This window comes from Epinephelus fuscoguttatus, linkage group LG5, assembly GCF_011397635.1.
Source record: "Epinephelus fuscoguttatus linkage group LG5, E.fuscoguttatus.final_Chr_v1".
Taxonomy (NCBI): domain Eukaryota; kingdom Metazoa; phylum Chordata; class Actinopteri; order Perciformes; family Serranidae; genus Epinephelus; species Epinephelus fuscoguttatus.
This window is the reverse complement of record NC_064756.1, coordinates 26,132,769-26,156,549: the sequence shown is the minus strand read 5'-3', so window position 1 is coordinate 26,156,549 and position 23,781 is coordinate 26,132,769. Positions and strand designations below refer to the sequence as shown.

Here is a 23,781-nt window from a genome sequence, read left to right as displayed (position 1 = left end):
TAGAAACAACAATGCTATTGTGCAAGGGTGATAAGTTAAATATGTTGCAAATTCATGTTGTATCATAATGTTAAAACCTGCGGTGAGAATAAAAAAGGATAAATAGATTTACAAGTACAATTCATAAGGAGAGATTAGAAACATAAAAATCAATAAAAACAGTTAAAATCTCCATCATAGTAAAATGTTAGAGAGTATCAATTTTAAATAGTTTGCTTTATTTTTATGATAGCCTGTTATCCACACAGTGGTCTCGATGTGTTACTCAAAGATCGATTGCTTCTGGCTCCACCCACTATCTAGGGAAAATAGCGGTAATTCCTCAATCCAGTAAATAACTTGTTGGGGAAGCACCATACGTATCACTCTCGTGATTATTTCATCCCTTTTCCAGGGGTGTAACACACTCTAATTTCAGTAGTAACATAGTTTTTATATAGTAGATGAGGTAAGGATGGCTCCTAGACACAGAAGCAGTGAAAAACAGTTTAACAGTTTAGAAAGACGTCAAAGATTTTGCTTTACCAAGACTTTGACGTGCCCATTTCAGCTAGACCATAATTCCTGCTTTGTACCACTAAAAAACCAAAACAAACAAACAAAAAAGAACTGGTTTTCATACAAAAACCAACAAATCAAACCCTTCTCAGCCGTTTGCTTTATTTGTTATTTAATGTCTGCGATGATAGAGTTGTCATTGTTTAAAAATGTAATATAATATAATTATATATCAATAACATGGTCAAGACTCTAAGATCCATACTTAATGTGAGCCATGTATTGTCCTCTATCCTGTGCCATTATGTTTCATTGTGATTGGTTGATCCGGCAATGACTCATATGACACGTGGTATTAGGCAAGCATCATAGTTTTTATATATTCTGCTTCATTTGCCTTTCAGAGAATATGTTGGAGAATCATCATCTCTAGCACACATGCGGTCTTTATGGGGTCTGTTTGGACACTGCATTATACCCTTATCGGGGTTTCTCTCTGGCTGCTTCTTTGGACCATATTCAGCCTTCTTTTTCCAGTTTTCTCTGTGACTGAAAGTGTGAAGGAAAGGGATGAGCTAAATCTAGATAAAGGTGTTATGAAAGAAGAGGAGACTATGAGAGAGAGACTGAGTGGTTTGAGGATAGAAGGGGTGAGTGTTGTTGGTTCTAGCTTACCTCAGTGCATAAAACTGGCAGACAGTAAGCCTCTGGCCCTGCAGCTGGGAGGAGATGTTGTGATTGGAGGGCTTTTCCCTCTGCATTATGTAGCACCTACACCACAGCACAGCTACCACAGCAAACCTCAGCTCATACCTTGCAGTGGGTAAGTATGAGGATACTGTTTTTAATCTGACATAGTCCTACATTAAAAAAAAAGTCTTGCATGTTTTACACAAAAAAGTTACTGAAAGCATTTCCCCTTGCTGTGATTAAATGTCAGTGTTGCTCCGACACTGTTCACATGCTCTGACTTATATTATGCTGTGATACTGTTTAATGTCTCATAATGAATTACATAGACTGAATTCAACTTCATTTAATTACCTGCAGCTTTGACCACAGAGCCTTCCGCTGGATGATGACCATGGTGTTTGCAGTGGAGGAAATTAATCACAATTCAAGCCTGTTACCAGGTGTTAAATTAGGTTACCAGGTCATGGACAGCTGTGACCATGTCCACACCAGCCTGCAAGCTCTTTTGTCTTTCCTCAGTCACTCCAAAAATAGTATGAGTGAGCTGAAACAAATGGAAGAGACTCAAAAAAGATTAGATATGCCAACAGACAGGGGTATTATATCGAAGGGGGTGAAGACAAAGGGGAAAAAAAGAAAGAAAAGGATGTTGAGCACAGTGAAAAACACAGACATTGAAATTAGTAGAGCAAAACCTTACTGTTTTGACAAAAATGGACATTACATAAAGGAAAATGTAACAGAGGAACGAACAGATAGGAGTACAAAATCTCAAACTTTGCCCAGATGTCTGGTTGATTCTCCTGTGCCTGCTGTGATCGGCCTTGCATCCTCTTCCCCTACAAGAGCCATAGCTCAAACTCTTGGCCCTTTCAACCTCCCACTGGTAAGAAAGGAAAAAAAGGCAGAACATGTACAGTATTTTATTTTCACATCGGCTCTTTGTTTTTGTAGTTGTTGTTATTTATTTTATTTTATTTTGTTTTGTTTTAATTTATCATAAAACAATGTTTTGTTTTTGGCTTATGTCTTATCTCTATAAAAAATTAATGTCATCTTCCTATAGGTGAGTTATTTTGCCACCTGTACCTGTCTTACTGACAAGCATATGTACCCATCATTCTTGCGAACTGTGCCAAGTGATTTATTTCAAGTTAGAGGACTTGTTCAGCTGGTTACCTTCTTGGGCTGGTACTGGGTGGCCACAATAGGGACAATGGTGAGATAAGGACTTTTTATAACCCCACCATTAGTCAGCTAAGCAAACCCACATGATTTACAAAACATTTCTCTATATATTTCAGGATGACTACAGTCACTATGGCATCCAAGCATTTTCAGATCAGTTTAGACAACAAGGTGGGTGTCTGGCATTCCATCTGACCATCCCAAAGTCCCCCACAGTGGCCAAGATACATGAAATGGCAGACAGACTGCAGAGTTCAACCACAAAAGTAGTGGTGGTCTTTGCCACTGAGGGACAGCTGCTGGATCTACTCTTAGAGGTAAGCGCTCTATATCTATGTATACGCATAAGCATTAAATATGATAATGCAGTATTTAAAGTTACATTATGAGAATAGGTAATATAAATGTAACACTGGTGTTTAATGCTCATCTCTTTGCTTTCTTTTCATTATCAGTACCCTTTAAATATGCCTTATTTTCCAGCTGACTCAAAGAAATGTTACAGGGATCCAGTGGGTAGCTAGTGAAGCCTGGGTGACCGCTAGCCTGCTGACCTCACCCCGCTTCCACCGTCTCCTAGAGGGCACGCTGGGCTTCTCCTTCCCAGGGGTCAGGATCCCCGGCTTGAAAGAATTCCTCCTGAATGTCCGTCCTTCTCCTAAACCTGGGATGGAATTTGTCAACATGTTCTGGGAAGAGCTGTTTGGTTGCAGACTAGAGTTTAGAGGAGACAGGTCCAAAGAAAATGAAGCAGATACTATGGATAATGCTGTGGAATTGGAGGCTTTTGATTACAAACCAGACTCTCAAAGCAATTCTGGGTCCTTGGTCAGGGCTATTGAAGGAAAAAACAGTACATTCAAAGGGTCAACCACTGAAAACTATAAAGGTGCAGCTGAAAAGCCTGTGTGCACTGGTTCAGAGGATCTGAGGTACACTGACAGTAGTTACACAGATGTATCTCAGGTCAGAATATCCTATAATGTGTATAAAGCTGTATACGCCATTGCTCATGCTCTACACACGTTACTGAATTGTGATTCTGCAGGACATAAAAAAGGAATGTGTGAGACACATAAGTCATTTACATCAAGGCAGGTGAGTTAAACCACTAAAACAACAACAAAAAAAAATTATGTCATGATTTTAATTTGTCCTGTTTTTGTATCATTCCTTTGGCTTTTTATTCTCTGTTTTTTTCTCTCCCTCATTTAATACAGTTGCTGCATCATCTAAAAACTGTGAATTTTACAAACCAGTTTGAGGAGAAGGTATATTTTGACTCCAATGGAGAGCCAGTCCCTCTCTATGACATCATTAACTGGCAGAAGGACAAGGGTGAAATTAGGTGGAATATTATATTTCAATGCACAGGAATACACCTTTCTCTTTACAAAATCCTAACTGAGAAGCATTATGTTTAATGTGGCTTTTTAAGCATTCAGCTGAGTTACGATGGAAAAAAAATGTCACACATAAGGTTTGGACTGATTTTAAAAGAATTTCATGCCATATTTAGATTCATCAAAGTGGGAAGCTATGACGGTTCCGCAGCATTGAGACAACAGTTGCAGATAGAGCAGAGCACCATTGTGTGGACAAAAGGACAGTCACAGGTAGGTCATATGTCGAGTAAAATGATTTCATATTTGTCTTTAAAATGATTTAGTTCTCTTTACATGATAGAACATTTTAAGTGTTACCTGATGTTCTAAAGCTATTGTCAAACAAATATGAATATTTGTTCCACCAAGCATCTAGTCTAAAGTAAAGCAAATCTTGGAAGGTAATTAAACGCCTTTATATGTTCAGGTGCCTGTTTCTCAGTGTAGTGTTCCATGCTCCCCTGGTAGCAGGCAGGCCAGACGTCCAGGAGAGCCCCACTGCTGCTTTGATTGTTTGCCCTGCGCTGATGGAGAAATCAGCAACCACACTGGTAGCCCATGCATCTTTTGAGTATTTGTATTTTCTAACTTCTCTCAGAAACAAAGGTCTCAATATTGTAACCCTATTTCTATTAGCACAGAGGGAGCCCTCCACTGGAATCTATGGGTAATATTACTCTAATCACAGCCACATATTTACACACAGAGAAAAGACAATCAGAACGAGCCCATCCAAACATGTGCGGACCCCTCATTAGCCAGTGGCGTAGGAGCAACACAACTTTTAGGTAGGGGGCTCTGTCTGTGCTAAAAGAACTAGGGTTACAATATCATAACCTTTTTTTATTTCACACAGGCTCCACTTTCTACTGGACACTATGGGAGCACATTAAATGAAAGCTCTGTCATGACATAACATAGACCCAGCCACACTGATCCTGACTGGCTAAAGGTAAATTGCCGTAGCCCACCTACTTCTTCAGGGCTGCCGCAGCAAAGAAGTAGGGGTCCCCAGCCAACCCAGGTTTTAAGCAACTGAACTGGGTTGAGCTTTGGCCTAACCTTGCAGGGGTTTAAAGAAAAACAATAGACACCCTGCACACCACACTTCCCAGATCATCAAGGAACACAGAAACATGTTGATGTATCATGCCCAGAGAGGAGTCAGGTGCAACACCCAATCCTTTCACCCATCCTGTATTGTTCCAGCAAGCAACAGACCTTGAAAAGTTGCTTGACATGTCCAAGAGTTTTGATCATATGAAGGGGTAGGATAGCATAGACTGCAACGCCGCAGTACATAGATCCTCAACACTCATTGTGCTTAAGAAGGCCTCCGACACTGCCATACCACATGTGAAGTGTGCGAGGAACACAGTGAGAGGGTCCCTACCTGCCTGTAGGTTTCAGAGATGCACTCACATAGCCATCTTGCAAAGCATTTGTTGAGTAGGACTTTACTGCTACAAAAACCGCTGTTCAGTTCATCTGATGGGGGCTATGCATTCAACTTAACAAGCCAACACATGAACTAGGCAGAGCAGATGCAATTTTGCCTCCCTGTCTCCCTCATAAAGTGGAGGACAAAACACATCTGACTGTATCACTCTCAACCTAGACAAAGTCCTTATGTCCTTGGGAACAAGAGAGGGATTTGGTCTGAGAGACGCCTCACTGCAGTCACCATTAAGCAGTGAGCAACTGAGGAGCATCGATAGTTGACACACTGTCTTAGCTGAGGTCAAGACAGGCAGCAAAGCTGTCTTAAATGACAACACCTTCAGAGAGGAGTGCTCCAGAGACTCAACAGGATCCTTCATCAGGGCCTTGATCACCAATGGCAGGTCCCATTGCAGGGAGGAGGCACCAGCATTGGAAACCCAACCACTTTGCCTTGTAACAGGCAGTGGTGGACCCCACTCTCACTGCCTGGATGGTCTGCATAACCTGCATAGACAATCCTGCCTCCTCAGCCTGTCTCCCTCAGGAGCTGCACCTGGAGAGGTTGATCCAGAGTGGGCAATATGCCTATTGAACCCATCTCCTCTGACAGAGCCCACCAGAAATAGTGGATGGTCCAGGGCTGGGCCACCACCATTTGAGAGGAGTATTACTCATGAGTCAAGTAGAGGGCAGAGCCTGTGTGAGACAGAAAAAGGGCAGCTAAAACCAAAAATACATTGCACAACTGCAGAGTCATCAAGACATGTTATTTGAATCCAAAATATTATGTAGACTTTTAATTGTGTGCATTTATGCAGTGTGAACCTACTGTATCTGTGTCTCCAAAGGTTCCACAGAGTGCACAAAATGTCCTGAATACCACTGGTCAGACAAAGACAAGGTGAAATGTGTGGCCGGGATTGAAGAGTTCCTGTCTTTCCATGATACAATGGGCTACATCCTGGTTACACTCACACTGCTGGGTGTCGTCCTGACAGCCATTATCACTGCTGTCTTTCATCGTTTCCGTTCCACGCCCATTGTAAAGGCCAACAACTCAGAAATAAGTTTTTTGCTTCTCCTGTCACTCAAGCTCTGCTTCTTGTGTTCCCTGGTGTTCATTGGTCAGCCGTCTGTGTGGACATGTAGGCTTCGCCAAGCAGCATTTGGGATCAGCTTTGCCCTTTGTCTGTCCTGCCTCCTCGTTAAGACCATTGTGGTTCTCTTAGCCTTCCGGTCAAATGTACCTGGTTCCAGGGCTCTAAAGCTGTTTGGTCCCTCTCAACAGAGGATGCTAATTCTCTGTACTACAGCTCCTCAGGTGGGAAGGCTATAAAATCACTATTATTGTTTACTTCAACTTCTGACTATTTTACATTCTGTGTGTTTTTAAAGAATTGATTATATTTCAATCTTGCCCTTAGGTTTGTCTTTGTGCTGGTTGGATTTTAGGCGCACCTCCCTTCCCATTCAGGAACCCCAACTACCAAGCCTCAACTGGAAAAGTAAGAAGTAGTGTCTCATAGTATATTTTAGATAGTACCATTGGGAGTCGCCAAAGTCAAAAATGCAAAATCCTTGGCACAAGGTCTTTAATGTTTGTCATAGAGATCAGAAATAAAGCAAACATTATTACATAAAATTAGATATTTTAACAAATTGCACTTCATGTATTACATGATCTGTATTATGTATTGTTGGACAAATTTAGATTGTTGTGGAGTGTAAGGAGCCATGGCCGCCTGGATTTTATCTGGTCCTTGGCTACATTGGTCTAATGGCCTTTGTCTGCCTCCTCCTGGCATTCCTGGGACGCAAGCTACCTGATAGGTTCAATGAGGCAAAGCTCATCACCTTCAGCATGCTGATCTTCTGGGCTGTGTGGATTTCTTTCATTCCAGCTTATGTCAGCTCTCCTGGAAAGTTTACTGTGGCTGTTGAAGTGTTTGCTATATTAGCCTCCAGTTTCGGACTGTTACTTTGTATTTTTGTGCCCAAATGTTACATAATTTTATTCCAGCCCCAGAGAAATGTTAAAAAAGGCATGACTGGAAAATATCACACACAAACTTAACAATTATGTTGTATGTGGTTGTTTTGGGTGGCCATCAAGCAAACAGAAGCATGTGCTTTTTAATTCAACATTTGATAGTCAAATGAAAAAAAGTTTGAATATTTAAATGTGAAAAAAATAAAATAAAATTCCACATGAAACATGTATCCATGTTGTGATTTTAACAGCGTTTTTTAACTAGGGACCTTATTTCAGTGAATTAGTATGACTGGAGAGTGTGGATACTTTTTTGTTGCTGTACAGTGTCTCCCAGACAATAACCTTAATCTGGGGAGAGTTACTTTTATTAGATTTAGTATGTCTGCAGTAAGAAATGTTATGAGTACTTACTTGATCTGTTTAGCATGTACGCCTTTTTTTGTCTGGGATCTACTGCACTTTAACTCTAGCAGCTTAGTATTTGAAACAGTGTCACACGGTACTGGAGAAGGGCCTTTCAGAACTTCACAAGGACACAGTTACTCCTTTAATGAAAACTGGATGCCTCGGATTGATGTCACCAAAACACTTATGAATATACATACACATGTAACACTTCTGGAGTAGTTACAGTATACCAGGACCAATGCTAGGTTCAACTACTGGAGCAGTGATAGATGTAAGGTGCATTAATAACCACAGACCAGAGAATAAGTTTAAATTGCCGGCTTATTATTTTTAGTGACAGACAGAAACAGACAGTTGACATAAAATTTCAATATCATTTTACAAAACAAAAATGAAATATTTCCCTTTTTGTTCAAGTGATTTAGTTTATCAATCCTTTTTTTAGATTTAAATCTATTATTTGGCTTAAAAACGATATTATTTTTCAACCTAGGTTATTGTTTGTATTAATTTCAAGTTCTATTTCTTAATCTATTTGGGTTAACTCAGCGTTTTTCTGAATAAAGTCTAGTTCTTTAGTTCAAGAGATATTGTTGACGTTTGGTTAAACTCCCCTTTAAGTTTCAACCATTTCTTGTTTTGTTGTTCGTACCAAACAAAACATTTACAATTCCAGTAATACCATTACAGCATTAACATATATGGTTGATCCACAAAAAAACAATAAAAAATGCACAAAACTCAAAATAATCCAGCAAAAGACTGAATAACTTGTTTATCACAAGCAAATGTCTTTATCTTCATAACTGTAAATCCTTTGATTGTCCCGAATGGTTAATCCGGTGTCTGTGAGAATCCACTGCAGTTTGGCAGAGAGATATGGATCAATCCTACCAGTTTCTGATGAAACCGCGCAACGTCCAGCAGAAGGCGCTTGCTTCTGTGTAATGCACAGTTCAAGGGGTCCCTGTATCACAAGGGCCATCTTGTATCACACACGTGGAGTCCAACTCCGGTATTCGCTCAGAATTTCCGGTCCCAACCTTAATGGCCAACCATAACAACCAAATAGTATACATGAACAACTCAAATACTACATCTGGTAGCTTCAAATATCAATAAAAGTCTGTTTTTCAGCTTACTTGGTACTTCATAAACTGGCGCACTCGCCGTCTCGGCGGGTAAAAAAACTGCGTCACAGGAAAGTAAACTACAGGCCTGTGCTCCCTTTAAGCATCAAATGTTACCGTGTATATCCGGCATTTCAACATAAAACAACATAAATCTGCTACCTTAGCTTTCCATTTCAATGAAATGACCAATATATTATGACAAAACATTCCTTGCATGAAATAAAATACAATTTTTACACTCACCAAGTCCCGTTCGGCAATGTATAAAACGTCACCAAGTCTCGGACCGGTAAAAAACAAAAATAAGTCTTCAGAGTACAAAAATAACTTTAAATAGACTCTTTTACTCGTTTTTTTCTCTATTTTCCTTTGTTTAAGCAGCAGCTCTGCAAAGACCATCTGCATATCTCCCTCCTTCAGAAGCAGGAAGAGACAAAGCAACCCGCTTGGCTGTGGCAAGTCATATGAGCCACGCTGTGGCGCGACTCTTCAAAATAAGAGTCTAAACACATTTTCAATCTGTTTTAAATAAAAATAACATGAATTTACACGGTTTTAATCCTAAATTATATCATGAAATATAGCATTGCTGACAATCTTTATGATTTTTTTAACCATGTTAATCTATTTATTGTCTATTTATCACTTGTCACTTATTTATCACATTTATCATAATGTATTTCTTGTTGGCTGTTTTTATTAACAGGCTTTTATTTAGTGAGGCTTTGTAACCCAGGGTTACACACACTTTTTCTTTAACACCTTCAGCCTGTTTTTCAATCATCATCATGTGAATGTAATACAGACTGTATGCAAAAAAACATTTTTTTCCTTCTGGTTTAGTGGAGTTTTTGCCATTGTTGAAGAGATTAAAATGCATGTCTCATGAGGTGTTTTGATGATGTCTGACACCCAAGTAAAAGATGGCATCACTGAAATTCTAAAGTCAAGGACATGGGAGAACCTCTTGGTGACTAGAATAGTGGATTATGTGTACAAAGCCATGTTTCCAATAATATTTGATCACATGTTGGACGCTGGTTTCAGTCACTCACTCCTACAATAAGCAATTTATGTTTAGTCAGGTATGTTCTATGTAGAATCTTATATCAAATCTGTTGGATTATATAGCATTGTCAGACATATTCAGTATGTTTAATCACATTTGGTTGCCACAATCAATCATAAGAGTTAAGGCCGCTTGCCATTTATTGGTTAGTATAGTAATGTGTTTGTGTTACACAGGGGGGATAGGAGAGTGGTGTATTATTGTTAAAAGACTTTTGCAAGCAGTGGGTTCGATATGGTTAGGACTGGCAGGGCTCAAAATGGCTTTCAAAGACTGAGTTTGACTGAAGATAAGTATTGGAAGGTAAGTATTGTGCTGGTTGAATTGTTCTTGCAGCAGGTCAAAGGTCACAAAGAAACCCTCCCTACAAAGATGTGTTAGATGAGTGACTCCATGTTTCTTTCCATACTGAGAAGAGTGGTTTGTTGCTTATTGTAAATATGGGTTTGTGTCAAAAGGGTGGTAAATGTGAGGGAAGGGTGAGAATTTTCTAAGGTTATCCACCATGCTAGGACATTAGTGCTGATTGTGGATACATAGATTTTTCATTTTGCTTCAGTTCACAGTGTGAGTGACTAGGTGCTGGGCAGTTCTGTACTAACCATAATGTGGTTTGTTGTCCAGTGTCTTCTGTAATGAAGGTTATGATACTGTAAATCTGGTTCTATTTGTGCAGGCTGAGTCGTTGACTTCACTATAATACCCTCATCCAATCATGAGCATGTATTTACCCACTGACTTGTGCGTAAATATAGACAGCCACAGACGTGCCTATTTGAATAAGTGCGGACTCCATGGTATGAATGTCAATACATAACGGTGTTGCTCCTCTGCAGCGAGCAGTGTAGGAGTGACAGGGCAGAGGACTCTGCCTGTGCTAATGGAACAAGAGATACAAAATTGTGACCTTTGTTTGTTTGCAAATGTAATATAGTTGTCAAAATTGAACATGTTTGGTTTTCCAGGGTGTGACAGTGGTATGATCTTATTGGCCTTTTGTGCAGTATTTTTATTGCATGACTTGCCATACTTGAGGTATTTTAAGTGGACAAAGTTTGTCTGTTTCACATCCTGTCCCTTACTGCTACTCAAAAACTGCTCAGATTGATTGGCGGACCCCTTGGCTGACAGCTGGGGATGTCCTGAGGCTTTCATAGCAAGGGTTTCCCTCAACCTATAACAGCTCTTGATTGGGAAGCACCACCTATATTTAAACTGAAGGTATTTGAAGTGTACAAGTGTACACTCCAAGGAATTTAACCTTGACAACTTTAGATGAGGCCTTTTCATGTATGAGCAGTTAAGGCACATGGCTTGATATAACCTTGAAGGGTTAACCATGGGTTGACAAATGAGTGACCAGATTTTTGGGCTTCTAGACCTCCAGTAAGACCCCCAAAATGACCTCCAAAGTGAGTGAGGTCGCCAACATAAAGTTATGTGATCAGATTTCAGATTTGCTTGCAATCAAATACTGGGGGTATCTAGAGAGGGTGAAAGGTACAGAGGGTTGCATGTCTTGATAAAAACGGTTAATAGGAGACAAACATTTTTTCTACATATTCTGGTGTGCTGAAGCTGAAATGTGCTAATCTGCACTTATTTTTGAGTCATCATTTCACACTCTGTATTTTGTATACTCCACAGGAAGATGTCCATTTGTAATTACAGATAAATCGGGGCCTTAAGTTCCCTCTCAACAAGAGTCTGACCATGTTACAATACACACAGAATTCTTATTTCTTCATAATATGCATTAAAGTGATATGCTCTGTGTATTTATATGTATTTATTGTACACTGTTCAACAATTGCAGTGCTGCAATATCATTTGCATGCAACCATTATGACCCATGTCAATTGAAATGTGAAATAAATCATAATTTGTCAAACTATTTTTACATAATATTAAACATTGAATAGAAATCTCAAATGTTTTCAAAGAATAATTTATGACAAATTACTTCTTTTCTTTTCCCATTAGATATTGTTTTGTATTCTTCTCTGGCTTCAGTAAAATAATGTAACATTTTGGAGCAAACAGGCAAAACAACAAGCCAAAGCTGGAAGCTAGAATGGCAAATGACTCCACTGCATCCGCATAATTCCCAGGGGAACTGATATAAGCAGGGATGAATGCTAGCCACACGGCACAGAAGATCAGCATGCTAAAAGTGATAAATTTGGCCTCATTGAAGTTTCCGGGCAACTTACGCGCCAAAAAAGCCAGTACAAAGCACAGACAAGCCTGTAGACCTATATATCCCAGAACGCACCAGAACGCCAGGCTGGAGCCCACGCTACACTCCAGTATGATCTTTGAGCGTTTGTATTGTGTATTTCGGGATGGGAAAGGGGGAGCATCAATGAGCCAGGCAGTACAGATAACCACTTGAACCAGAGTGCAGCTGAAGATAATGGCCCTCTGTTGCTGAGGCCCCAGCCACTTCATGATGTTGTCCCCTGGCCTGGTGGCAGTGAAAGCAGCCAACACCACCAGAGTCTTCCCCAGGATGCAGGAAATGCAGAGTGAAAATGTGATGCTAAAGGCAGTGTGACGCAGCATGCACGACCAAGTTGTTGGCTCACCAATGAACACCAGGGAACACAGGAAACACAGAGTCAGAGCAAACAGGATAAAGTAACTAAGTTCAGAGTTATTCACACGTACAATGGCAGTGTTTCTGTGGTAGAAAAATACTGCAAAGACAACGACAGTGAGGCAGGCACCCACCACAGTGACGACTGTCAGGGCTATACCCAAGGAATCATAGTCCAGGAACTCCACCTTCTTGGGGATGCAGGCTGTTCTGTTGTTGTTTGACCAGAAGTCATCAGGACAAAATGTGCATTCTATTGAATCTAAAGGAAAAACCATTTGAAAAAATGTAGCTCAAATATTCAGTATACAAATATTGCCTGATAGTACTAGAATATATTAGATTTGAATTGTGCCTTTTGTTGCTTGGCTTTAAGCTCACTTGTCTGATTGCTAATTTTGCCACTGTCACATGGTACACAATCAAAGCAGCAAACAGGCTCCCCACGACGGACAGCCTTCCGAAACCCTGGAAGACAGCTGGCACTGCACATAGACACTGGTACCTAGGGAAGACATAACATCTTTCAACTCTGCAGTGTGAAAGTAGTGTTAGGGGGAGAAAATGTAATTGCTAAAGCCATTTTTTAAGCAAAATGGTATTTAAGAATGTGTATTTATGTTTAATATTTTCTCGGTAGATGTATGATATCCATATAAAGTGCATTTCATATAATACGATGGAAACAATTGACTATGGCTGTATTTACTTGTCATACAAATAATTCAATAGTTACTTTCAGGAATTAACATGGTTGGAAAAAAAATACTCAAAGATAGCTGCCTGTTAGAAATAACATGTTTCATTCTCATAATTACCAATGTTTTATTTATTTATTTATTTATTTATTATTATTATTATTATTATTATCATTTTGATTTTATTTTAACAGAATTCCACCAAAGGAACACAACAGGAAGTGTTATATCACCAAAAGTTTCATACTGTATGGCAGGTTTTGCATTTTGACTGTTAACTGTATGAATGCAAAGTAACTCACATCAGATCCAGCTTGTCCTGCCCACCTGACTTACCTCCACCTCAACCTACAGACCTTCAACAGTTGGCATCTGATGTAGGTAAAAACACAGTGTGAGCAGCTTGCCTCACTCTGATGCCCTGCCCACATGATCCGGTTCTCCTGGATCACTAGCTCTTGCCCGGCAGGCTTGGTTCCATCAAACAACCCCACGCTGACAAATTCAATGTTCCCGCCTGTGCCTCTCTGCCAGTTGAGAATATCATAATAGGGTATGGTGTCACCCTTCAGATCAAAGTTCACCTCCTCCCCAGCAATGTTAAATGCCACTTCCTGAAGGTAGTGCTGGAGCTTGAAAATTGATAGATCATATGAAGTACTCATAAAAAAGACTCAAACAATGTTTACAGTGCAATAACAGTAAAAAGAAATAAAATATACCTGCCAGGGGTGTACGTTGTTGCTTTGAGCACATGAGTTGTTTTGGAAAGGGCCACTGCCTGGTTGACAGAGAAGGAGGTTGTGCAAGGAATGAGCAATTGCATATACAGCTTTATAGATATTATAAGCCACTCGAGGGCTGGATGTATTCATGTAGGCTGAATGCTGCTCCAACAGAGACTCCTGCCCTGAGCAGGGCGGCAACTGGGAGCCAGGTGACAAAGAAGGGCTGCAACCATACAGGGCCTCCCACAGCTCCTTAACTAGGACATTATTGGGATACATCTGAGGGTTGACTGTCTGCAGATAGTCACTGAGTCTGGAGATATGACCTTTTCTGATGGCAAACCCAATGGTGCCCCCTAGGTAGGGGTAATACTCATTCCCTGTAAAGATAGATGCTGTGACCCAGGCCTCGCTAGCCACCCACTGGATTCCAGTGATGTTCTGTGTCATATAGTCCCTCAAGAATGGTGCCATCTCCCCCTCGCCTGAGAATACCACCACCACTTTTGCTAAAGAGCTATGCATCACCTTTACAAGGGGCATGTGATGGAGGAGGTAAGAGTTCCACAAGAAAGAGAGAAGGCAAAAAAAGCAGGTTAAAATTATTTAATTAAAACTATAATGTGAGTTAACTGCATGGTTTTCCTAAGTCACTAAATGTGGAATTGAACATTTCTAAATCTGGCAACAGCTAGTGGTATTAAAAAAAAAACAAAAAAAACACTGTGGCAAACAGCAATGCCACCTCCCCCTCCACTCCAAGGATCCAACCTTGGAACACTAAGACAAATGGACTGAAAGCAAGACATAGACTATAACAAATTTCACCATGATTGTATGATTTGTATGACATAATAATTCAACAATTCGTCACCATGGTATGCCAATTTAATGGTACTGATGTATAAGTAGCACCCACTGTAAAGGGGTCTCAAGGTGATTTAAACTCCCCTATGTAATACAATGTAGCTCAGCATGTCTTTTTATCTACCTGCATGATCTCCAGAGCCCTCTGGCGATTGTAGAGCAGAGGGATCATTTCTTGGTATGCTACACACACTGCGGTACCCTGTAATTCTTTTAATAATCCTTGCACAGCAAAGCGCCCATATTCATGGTCCCCGCGCACCAGCCCAACCCAAGTCCAGTTGAAGCGTACAAGCAGCTGAGCAATGGCTTTCACCTGGGTTCAACATAAATGAATGCCAGTTTAGTTGGTCTCAGCTGGTTTTTAAAAAGAGTTAACTGATAATTGTAATATTGTGTTTATTAACATTATTGTAATATTATGTATTCAGTTACTTAGTCAGACAACACATAAATATATTACAACTTAAAGAAATGTCTTTTTACTGTGACAGCACTCTAAAATTATCAACCCTTTTTTTATTTGAGGCCAAACTCTCACTTGATAGTCATCATTAGGAATTACTCTGAAGAAGGTGGGATATTTTCTTCTGTCAGTGAGACATGCACATGAAGAAAAGTAGCTGATCTGTGTGAAAAGAAAAAAAAATCAAGAGTATAGTGAAACACATAATAGGGTAACATGCTAATGTTTTGGGGGAATCACAGGGGAAGATAGTCATCATTACCATTGGGATTCTGAATGGTCGCAAGATTCTTGACACCACAATAGACTCAGCAGAACCAGATTCTCCAATTATAGCAAGGAGAGGAGAAGCACGTTTACACATAGGAGAGTCTTCCTCCCTCAGCCCGTTCAAGACAGCCAAAGCAGCTCTCTGGGCAGTCAGTGGATATGCACAGGAATCAAAGATTTTGTACCCAAGGGTGTAATTGGGCAGTAGCTCTGCACTCTGGTTTATCTCCTCTATCGCCAGCCTCATAGTCTGAGCCCAGCGGAAAGCCTTAGGATCAAAGCTGTAGCACAGCAGACACAGATGCACATCAGTCAGTAAGAACTGAAGAAGCTTCTTGCATGAAAAGCAAAATGCCTTCAATAAACCCAAGCGAGTCCAATTGCATACAATATAGCACTTAGAATTTTCTAATATGTTACCGAGATGTGTCCTTGGTAATGCTTTATTTTACAGGTGATTTCCAAGATGTTAATTGAAAAATTCATGTAATTTGGAACAAATTTAAGCCAACAATAGATACAGTGCCCAATTGGTACATTTCCAAGTTATCAATTCACATTAACTACTTGATTAATGTCGAGCAAATTCCAATGTTCCAAATACAAATAGTACCAAATTACATAGTTCTTTCCAGTAAACTTATTAGGAAATTATTTGCAAAGTACTATGTAATCACACACCCATAAAATAAAGCATTACCATGACTGTTAATTGAGTGCATCTCTCTCTCTCTTTATTTTCTGGAACCTAAATCTCTATTCAAACTCAAAGAGCAATTCAGTTTAAGCCATAACTGTTTAAATATATAATGTTTCCTAACATGTCAAGCTAAATTATCACTGTGTAGCATATTACAGTCATAGTCATATGCTGCATAATCTCTTCATTAAAACAAGAGTTGTGCAAACAAATGTGTTTGTACAACAATCAAACACCTTTTATTGTACACAGTTGGTTAAACACATCCACTATGATTTCTGCATCTCTCAAACTCACCCATTGCACTTTATCGGTGGTGGTCTGTAGGTGCAGTTTAGGTCTGGCATCTCCTGGTTATAGTGAAAGGTGAAGATACCCCCAATGATAAAGTCACCCTTGGCCACAAATCCTGGCTGAAAGCTGTTCTGAAGTGTGCACACTTTGGATGGAGATAGTGGTGGAGAGGTGAAGCTGGATATTGGCTTATACATTGTAGTGAAGACACAGAGAGAGTAAAGCAAGGTAAACAACACACGTGGAGTCATATTGTCAAATTTCTCCAAAGAGGGGGAAGAGAGCCGAGAGCAAGAAATTAACCAGTTATATACAGTATGTGACCCTCTCATTCTTGCATTTTATTAACAACAGAGTGACGTTGGATCAGCAGCCCCACCTGATTTGTTTTCCAGTGTGAGTTAAATGCAGACTGAATGATGAAAATTAAAAAAAGGGGGAACACAACAAAAAGAAAAAAAAAAACCTGTCCACTCAATTTCCACTTCATTGGGCATACCTAATTAAAACAAATACAGTATGTTTAATCCAAATGCAAATAGTTTGTGCAAATAAATTGCACGTCACGTTATAAATTTGAGCCCATCCATCTCAATAAGCCTATCCACACTGAATCCAAAACTTTATCTTTTTTTTGTAGTGCGGTCTTTTTTTTTTTTCACTTTTTACCCCTATTTTTGCAAATTCAGATGCTGATGAAAACAGGTCAACCAATAAAATGATGACTTTTGCTCATGTGATCAATAGTATTCATCTGACGTCAATATCATAAATCTCTTTATACTGTCACACAACAATATGGATATTGATCTTGCAAAATAGTGTTACTTTTGACAAATAAAATGAAGGTTATAAAGACAACAGTTGTAATCTCCTTTTTAAGATTGGAGGGGAGTATTTTTGTTCCATACCCTCTGTGAACCAGGAATGTACCCTGAGACTTTTCAAGAGATTGAAATTTTAAGAGACTTAACAGCTAAACTGACCATTTTAGAGTAGTTTGAAATAAAAATCTTAGATCAGGAAAAGTGCACACCAACATATCATACAACTGTGCCTTAGACATCCTAGAAAAATGCATGCTCCACGTTTTGCATGATATCCGATAAATTTGTGCACAACGAATGATGTTGAATGTGTAACATAAAATTACGTTAAAAACAACATAAAGTTATGTCGGTTAGGTTTAAGCTATATTACTTTGGTTAGGTCTAGGAAAAGAAACATGAATACTCAAAGTTCACACGGTTCCAAACACTGATCTACTGGGGAAATGCCTCGGGGAAAAAAGCCTGTGTTTTCTGACCCATTCACCACCCCAGCCTGCCTCCTAAGAGAGGCTGCCTCCTTCTTGACTCCTGTTGGCACATAGGTCACTTGATTGTTGCCTTTCAAATGGGGCCTTTAGACTTCTAATAAGAACCCCAAAATGACCCCCAAAGTGAGAAAGGTTGCCAAGATAAAGTTATTTGATGTGGACACTGTCCATTTCAATTTTGCTTGAATTCAAAAACTGGGGGGGGGGCTGCTGATCGGGATCCTGAGCATTTAGAGAGGGCAAAAGGTACAGAGGGTTGCATGGCTTGATGAGAATGATTGATAGGAGGCCAGATTTTTTTCTACATGTTCTGGGGTGCTGAAGCTAAAATATGTTAAGGTGCACTTCTTTTTGAGTCATAATTTCACGTCATGTATTTTGTACATTCCACATGTAGATGTATTTGTAATTACAAATAAATAGGGCTTAAAAGTAACAGAAAATCCCATTATGAATTATTTAAAATTGACAGCATCATATTTCACCAAAAAAGCTTTAAGGGCACATATGGTATTTTATTTATTCATTTATTCATCGAAACCTGTGTTTCTTTACAAACAATTAAGTAATAACTGAAAATCATCATACAATTTTGCCTTTAATTCCTTTAAGACAAGAGCCTATGTTACAACACACACAAATCATTATTTTTTCAAAATATACATTGAAGTGCTATGTGCTCTGTATTTATACGTATTTATTTAATTGTACGTTTTTCAAGAATTGCAGTGCTGCAGTATCATTTGCATGCAACCATTACAACCCATGTCAACACAAACCCGTAATAAATCATAATTTGTCAAACAAATTATACATAATATTCAACATTGAATAGAAATCTCAAATATATTCAAAAATTAATTAACGGCATGTTACTTCTTTTCTTTTCCCATTAGATGCTGTTTTGTATTCTTCTCTGGCTTCAGTAAAATAATGTAACATTTTGGAGCAAACAGGCAAAACAACAAGCCAAAGCTGGAAGCTAGAATGGCAAATGACTCCACTGCATCCGCATAATTCCCAGGGGAACTGATATAAGCAGGGATGAATGCTAGCCACACGGCACAGAAGATCAGCATGCTAAAAGTGATAAATTTGGCCTCATTGAAGTTTCCGGGCAACTTACGTGCCAAAAAAGCCAGTATAAAGCACAGACAAGCCTGTAGACCTATATATCCCAGAACGCACCAGAACGCCAGGCTGGAGCCCACGCTACACTCCAGTATGATCTTTGAGCGTTTGTATTGTGTATTTCGGGATGGGAAAGGGGGAGCATCAATGAGCCAGGCAGTACAGATAACCACTTGAACCAGAGTGCAGCTGAAGATAATGGCCCTCTGTTGCTGAGGCCCCAGCCACTTCATGATGTTGTCCCCTGGCCTGGTGGCAGTGAAAGCAGCCAACACCACCAGAGTCTTCCCCAGGATGCAGGAAATGCAGAGTGAAAATGTGATGCTAAAGGCAGTGTGACGCAGCATGCACGACCAAGTTGTTGGCTCACCAATGAACACCAGGGAACACAGGAAACACAGAGTCAGAGCAAACAGGATAAAGTAACTAAGTTCAGAGTTATTCACACGTACAATGGCAGTGTTTCTGTGGTAGAAAAATACTGCAAAGACAACGACAGTGAGGCAGGCACCCACCACAGCGATGACTGTCAGGGCTATACCCAAGGAATCATAGTCCAGGAACTCCACCTTCTTGGGGATGCAGGCTGTTCTTTTGTTGTTTGACCAGAAGTCCTCGGGGCAAAATATGCACTCTATTGAATCTAAAGAGAAAAGCATTTGACAAAATGTAGCTCAAATATTCAGTATACAAATATTGCCTGATAGTACTAGAATATATTAGATTTGAATTGTGCCTTTTGTTGCTTGGCTTTAAGCTCACTTGTCTGATTGCTAATTTTGCCACTGTCACATGGTACACAATCAAAGCAGCAAACAGGCTCCCCACGACGGACAGCCTTCCGAAACCCTGGAAGACAGCTGGCACTGCACATAGACACTGGTACCTAGGGAAGACATAACATCTTTCAACTCTGCAGTGTGAAAGTCGTATGCCAAAATTATAGGTCAATTCCTTGATTTAAAAAAATAAATAAATCAAAAACAATATTTGTTTGTTCTATCTATTAAAATGTAAGGATATGCTGCTTTTGCATTCTGGAATGTTGGTTGGACAAACCAGGCAATTTCTAGACACTGTTTTTGACTCCTGGGAATTGTGGTGAGAATTTTTGAATTTTCTAGCATTTTATAGATGAGAGAAGACAGTGGAGGCTTGATTGTAATTTGCACACTGATGACTAGGTTATTGTGCATAAGCTATTTAAGAATGTGTAGTTCTGTTCAACATTTTTCTCATTAGTTCTATGATATCTATATAAATGTATCTCATGTCATACACTTGAAACAGTTCACTGTGTCTGGAGAATATTATCTTGTGATACAAATAAGTCAGTTAGTTTTAGGATTTACCTTGGTTGGAGAACTACACTCAGAGATTTCTGCCTTTGTGCCTTTGTTTATGTTAAAAACACGTTTTTTTCTTGCTAAAGTTTTTTTTTAAGTTTTATTTTAGAAGAATTCCACCACAAGGAACGCAATAGGAAGTGTTATATCACCAAACGTTTCATACTGTATGGCAGGTTTTGCATCTTTACTGTTAACTGTATGAATGCAAAGTAACTCACATCAGATCCAGCTTGTCCTGCCCACCTGACTTACCTCCACCTCAACCTACAGAACTTCAACAGTTGGCATCTGATGTAGGTAAAAACACAGTGTGAGCAGCTTGCCTCACTCTGATGCCCTGCCCACATGATCCGGTTCTCCTGGATCACTAGCTCTTGCCCGGCAGGCTTGGTTCCATCAAACAACCCCACGCTGACAAATTCAATGTTCCCGCCTGTGCCTCTCTGCCAGTTGAGAATATCATAATAGGGTATGGTGTCACCCTTCAGATCAAAGTTCACCTCCTCCCCAGCAATGTTAAATGTCACTTCCTGAAGGTAGTGCTGGAGCTTGAAAATCGATAGATCATATGAAGTACTCATAAAAAAGAATCAAACAATGTTTACAGTGCAATAACAGTAAAAAGAAATAAAATATACCTGCCAGGGGTGTATGTTGTTGTTTTGAGCACATGAGTTGTTTTGGAAAGGGCCACTGCCTGGTTGACAGAGAAGGAGGTTGTGCAAGGAATGAGCAATTGCATATACAGCTTTATAGACATTATAAGCCACTCGAGGGCTGGATGTATTCATGTAGGCTGAATGCTGCTCCAACAGAGACTCCTGCCCGGAGCAGGGCAGCAACTGGGAGCCAGGTGACAAAGAAGGGCTGCAACCATACAGGGCCTCCCACAGCTCCTTAACTAGGACATTATTGGGATACATCTGAGGGTTGACTGTCTGCAGATAGTCACTGAGTCTGGAGATATGACCTTTTCTGATGGCAAACCCAATGGTGCCCCCTAGGTAGGGGTAATACTCATTCCCTGTAAAGATAGATGCTGTGACCCAGGCCTCGCTAGCCACCCACTGGATTCCAGTGATGTTTTGTGTCATGTAGTCCCTCAAGAATGGTGTCATCTCTCCCTCGGCTGAGAATACCACCACCACTTTTGCCAAAGAGCCACGCATCACCTTTACAGAGAGGCATGTGATGGAGGATTAAAGAGTTCCACAAGAGAAGAAGCAAAAATAATGCCAGTTAAAACGAACACTGTGCTACACTCACATAATATGAAATAATTGAATTTATTTTCTTATGTCTCATTTCTAAATCTGATGGCATCTAGTGGTATTCAAAAAAATGGACACTTTTGCAAAGAGCTATACCACCTCCCCCTCCCCTCCTAGGATCCAACCTAGGAAGAGAAATGGGCTGAAAGCAAGACATAGACTATAGCAAATTAAACCAGGATTGTATGATTTGTATGACATAATAACATAAAAAATTCCCCACCTAGGGACCTTACTGGCAATGATGTATAACCAGCATCCACTAAATGGGACTCAAGGTGATAGTAGCTCAGCATGTCTTTTTATCTACCTGCATGATCTCCAGAGCCCTCTGGCGATTGTAGAGCAGAGGGATCATTTCTTGGTATGCTACACACACTGCAGTACCCTGTAATTCTCTTATTAAACCTTGAACAGCGAAGCGCCCATATTCATGGTCCCCGCGCACCAGCCCAACCCAAGTCCAGTTGAAGCGTACAAGCAGCTGAGCAATGGCTTTCACCTGGGTTCAACATAAATAAATGCCAGTTTAGTTGGTTTTAAAAAGCAGACTTCTTTTATGAATAAACTTAAGTAACATAATTTTAATATTACATGTTTATTAGTATTAATGCTAGTAAATAATGAAACCATAATAAAAATATAATAGTAATATTACTGCAATATTTTGTGTTTAGTTATTTGGTCAGACAATACATCCACAGCACTCTAAAATTATCAAGCCCTTTTTTAATCCAACCAAACTCTCACTTGATAGTCATCATTAGGGATAACTCTGAAGAAGGTGGGATATTTTCTTCTGTCAGTGAGACATGCACATGAAGAAAAGTAGCTGATCTGTATAAAGAGGAAAAAAAATCAAGAGTATAGTAAAACACATAATAGGGTAACATGCTAAAGTTTTGGGGGAATTACAGGGGAAGATAGTTATCATTACCATTGGGATTCTGAATGGCTGCAAGATTCTTGACACCACAATAGACTGAGCAGAGCCAGATTCTCCAATTATAGCAAGGAGAGGAGAGGCACTGCTGCACATGGGAGAGTTGTCCTCACTCAGCCCATTCAACACAGCCAGAGCAGCTCTCTGTCCAGTCAGTGGATATGCACATGAATCAAAGATTTTGTACCCAAGGGTGAAATTGGGCAGTAGTTCTGTACTTTGGTTTATCTCCTCTATCGCCAGCCTCATAGTCTGAGCCCAGCGGAAAGCCCTTGGATCAAAGCTGTAGCCCAGCAGACACATATGCACGTCAGTTAAATCTAAAAAAGCACAGGCATGTTTGATTTTGAAAGGGTTTTTCTAAGATGTTTACTTGAAATACCAGTGTAATTTGGAACAAATGTAAGGGAAAAGTAGATACCGTGTTCAACTGGTACATATCCAAGTTATTAATTCCAAAGACAAATAGTACCAAATAACATAGTTCTTTCCAGGAAATTTATTCAGAAATTATTTGCAAACAATTATGGAATCACAGATCCATAAAAGAAAGCATTACCATGACCATATTTATTATGTATATCTCTCTTTCTCTTTATTTTCTGAAACCGAAATCTATATTTAAACTCAAAGAACAATTCAGTTTAAGCCATAACTATTTAAATTTATATTTTCTACCATATCAAGTTAAATTATCACTGTATAGGATACTACAATAGTCATATACTGCATAATCTCTTCATTAAAACAAGAGTTGTGCAAACAAATGTGTTTGTACAACAGTCAAACACCTTTTTATTGTACACAGTTGGTTAAACATATCCACTATGATTTCTACATCTCTCAAACTCACCCATTGCACTTTACCGGTGGTGGTCTGTAGGTGCAGTTTAGGTCTGGCATCTCCTGGTTATAGTGAAGGGGGAAGATACCCCCAATGATAAAGTCACCCTTGGCCACAAATCCTGGCTGAAAGCTGTTCTGAAGTGTGCACGCTTTGGCTGCAGATGGGGGTGGAGAGGTGAAGCTGGATGCTGGATTATACATTGTAGTGAGGACGCAAATGGAGTCAAGCAAGGCAAACAACGCAAGTAGAGTCATATTGTCAAATTTCTCCAAAGAGGGGGAGAGAGCCGAGAGCAGGGAAGTAGCCAGTTATATACAGTATGTGACCTTGGCATTCATGCATCTTATTAATGACAGAGTGACGTTGGATCAGCAGCCCTGCCTGATTTTGTGACTCAATGCAAAAAAAACACCCTACACTCACTTTTCAGTTTATTAGGTACACCTAATTAAAACTAATACAGTATGTTTACTCCTAATGAAAATGCAAA

At 39.7% G+C, this 23,781-nt stretch overlaps 3 protein-coding genes across 3 annotated transcripts; 1 reads left to right on the top strand and 2 right to left on the bottom strand.

Moving 5' to 3' along the window:
• Positions 1–1,573: 1,573 nt before the first annotated feature.
• LOC125888824 (extracellular calcium-sensing receptor) lies at positions 1,574–7,305 on the top strand. The gene is made up of 12 exons (XM_049576445.1): positions 1,574–1,724; positions 1,935–2,077; positions 2,258–2,410; positions 2,496–2,696; positions 2,962–3,098; positions 3,234–3,477; positions 3,600–3,727; positions 3,899–3,995; positions 4,192–4,315; positions 6,056–6,528; positions 6,632–6,712; positions 6,919–7,305. Exons 1-12 carry the CDS (start codon positions 1,574–1,576, stop codon positions 7,279–7,281), a joined length of 2,295 nt encoding a protein of 764 aa, XP_049432402.1. The 3' UTR covers positions 7,282–7,305.
• Positions 7,306–11,769: 4,464 nt separating this feature from the next.
• On the bottom strand, positions 11,770–16,575 carry LOC125888879 (extracellular calcium-sensing receptor-like). Its single transcript, XM_049576512.1, has 8 exons — positions 16,436–16,575; positions 15,431–15,719; positions 15,244–15,330; positions 14,827–15,018; positions 13,830–14,363; positions 13,515–13,739; positions 12,791–12,914; positions 11,770–12,671 (listed from the first exon to the last, which is right to left on the bottom strand). The coding sequence occupies exons 1-8, from the start codon at positions 16,483–16,485 to the stop codon at positions 11,770–11,772; spliced, it is 2,403 nt and encodes an 800-aa protein (XP_049432469.1). The 5' UTR covers positions 16,486–16,575.
• A 2,047-nt stretch (positions 16,576–18,622) lies between these two features.
• On the bottom strand, positions 18,623–23,425 carry LOC125888870 (extracellular calcium-sensing receptor-like). The gene is made up of 8 exons (XM_049576504.1): positions 23,298–23,425; positions 22,439–22,727; positions 22,252–22,338; positions 21,812–22,003; positions 20,869–21,402; positions 20,554–20,778; positions 19,644–19,767; positions 18,623–19,524 (listed from the first exon to the last, which is right to left on the bottom strand). Exons 1-8 carry the CDS (start codon positions 23,345–23,347, stop codon positions 18,623–18,625), a joined length of 2,403 nt encoding a protein of 800 aa, XP_049432461.1. The 5' UTR covers positions 23,348–23,425.
• Positions 23,426–23,781: the final 356 nt, after the last annotated feature.